Source organism: Branchiostoma floridae, chromosome 1, assembly GCF_000003815.2.
Source record: "Branchiostoma floridae strain S238N-H82 chromosome 1, Bfl_VNyyK, whole genome shotgun sequence".
Lineage (NCBI taxonomy): Eukaryota > Metazoa > Chordata > Leptocardii > Amphioxiformes > Branchiostomatidae > Branchiostoma > Branchiostoma floridae.
In genome coordinates, this window is record NC_049979.1 from 10,158,297 (window position 1) to 10,159,948 (window position 1,652).

At 40.0% G+C, this 1,652-nt stretch overlaps 1 protein-coding gene across 1 annotated transcript in view; it reads right to left on the reverse strand.

Annotated features, from left to right (window-relative positions):
* Positions 1–1,652, reverse strand: part of LOC118426828 — a 12,118-nt gene that overhangs the window by 8,891 nt on the left and 1,575 nt on the right. Inside the window, exon 2 of the mRNA XM_035836376.1 lies at positions 1,090–1,269. Within this exon, the coding sequence (XP_035692269.1) occupies positions 1,090–1,269 (180 nt within the window). The remainder of the gene's footprint in view (positions 1–1,089; positions 1,270–1,652) is intronic.

Genomic DNA, 1,652 nt, shown 5'->3' on the forward strand with positions numbered 1-1,652 from the left:
TGTTCGCGGTTTTCGCGGTGACCACTTCACCGCAACCTTAAAACCACCGCGAACATTTTTCTATTATGGTATTAGACTGGAGTCTATGGTGCTACCGCGAACTTAAATCCACCGCAATAGTCCCTTTTCTCGCTGCCGCTAAATTAAATCCCAGCATGCATTTACAGTACCACACACTACCAGGTTAAACGTGATTGAAGTCAAATATTAAGTGTGCATTTGTGGTATTATGTCTTTAAGTACTACCCAGGTGCCTGGTCTTCCAAAACATTTGCCACATGAGGCACCGCCCACTGACCACACTTCAACGCGTCGCATGCAAGAACGTTAACCTTAACCCCCCCCCCCCCCCTCCGAATAAACAAAGTAGCGGACCTGTTTAGGACCCGGAAGTATTACACATATTCAATTTAGACATCCTACTACCATGGCCATGGAATGGGAACATAGCCACGAATCAAACTAGATTAAATAGACAAAAATACATATTCGTCAGTCGTGCAACTGTGGATTCCATTTTTGGTCAACAAACATTGTGTTATAAAAAGAAAACAAATTTTACCATGAAAACAGAAGAGGCCGACCTTCGTGCGTACCTCGTGATTTTTCTACTCCAAATGTAGCGGTAAAATTACTCATGTGCCAAACAACTTTATTCTTTCTTGTGTGCTTGTATTCAATACATTTTTCTGAGTTTGTATCTATGCGGTTTTGAACAAAGAAACTTAAGCGCCCTACGACGAAAACACGCGAGTCGCCATCAAGTATTGTGGGTTCTCGCAAAATCACGCGAGAATGCAATTGTCAACACGCTCGCTCGTTTGGTTTGCTGCGACGTGATTGCCTGAAAGCAAGCATCATTTGGCGATATATATAGAATTATATATATATATATATATATATATATATATATATATATATATATATATATACATATGCAGGCTGTGATACAGGCTTTCTATTTTCCTCCGTTTTCTTTTTGTCTCTAACGTTAGGCCGCTAGACGTATCAAGAAAAACAGCACAAAATAGAACAGAAAATACCTTTCTATAATAATCGCTGTCAAGACATGTGAAAAAAAGAACTGACCATCACTTTCCACGCCGTCATCCTGCGAAGCGGAAGAGAGGGACTCCATCATGCGTCTGGTCATCGTCCGCTTTCTTGAACGCCCCTCTTCCCTGTCTTTGTCGCTGTCTTTGTCCTTTGGCTCTTTGCAAAAGATCTTTCCAAAAGTTACTTGCGCTTTCATCATCGATGAAAATGACCCTGAAATAATTGTAGATTTTCTGTTAATCTTTACTCCGTTTTTAGAGCTGTTAGATGATTGTATCAACTACGCTGTGTTTTGTTTTTTCAAACACACAATGAGGGCACTGTTATTCCCAACAGCACACAAAAATTTCCTTTCGACTCGAAGAAGAGTCCAAGAATAGCGGGAGTAAAAATAACAAATAATGCTAACCTGTAAGTACAAGTAGATATGCAATGAATAGGAACAATATGAACTCAAGTTACGAAGCGTTTTATACAAAAGAAATTCCAATGCACAAGCCTGATGGTCGCTGTGCGTGGCAAACAAAGTTGACGTTCATTTCGCTGCTAGCAAGTTTAAGTTGTCAATATATACATAACTCAGTCTTTGACAGCAT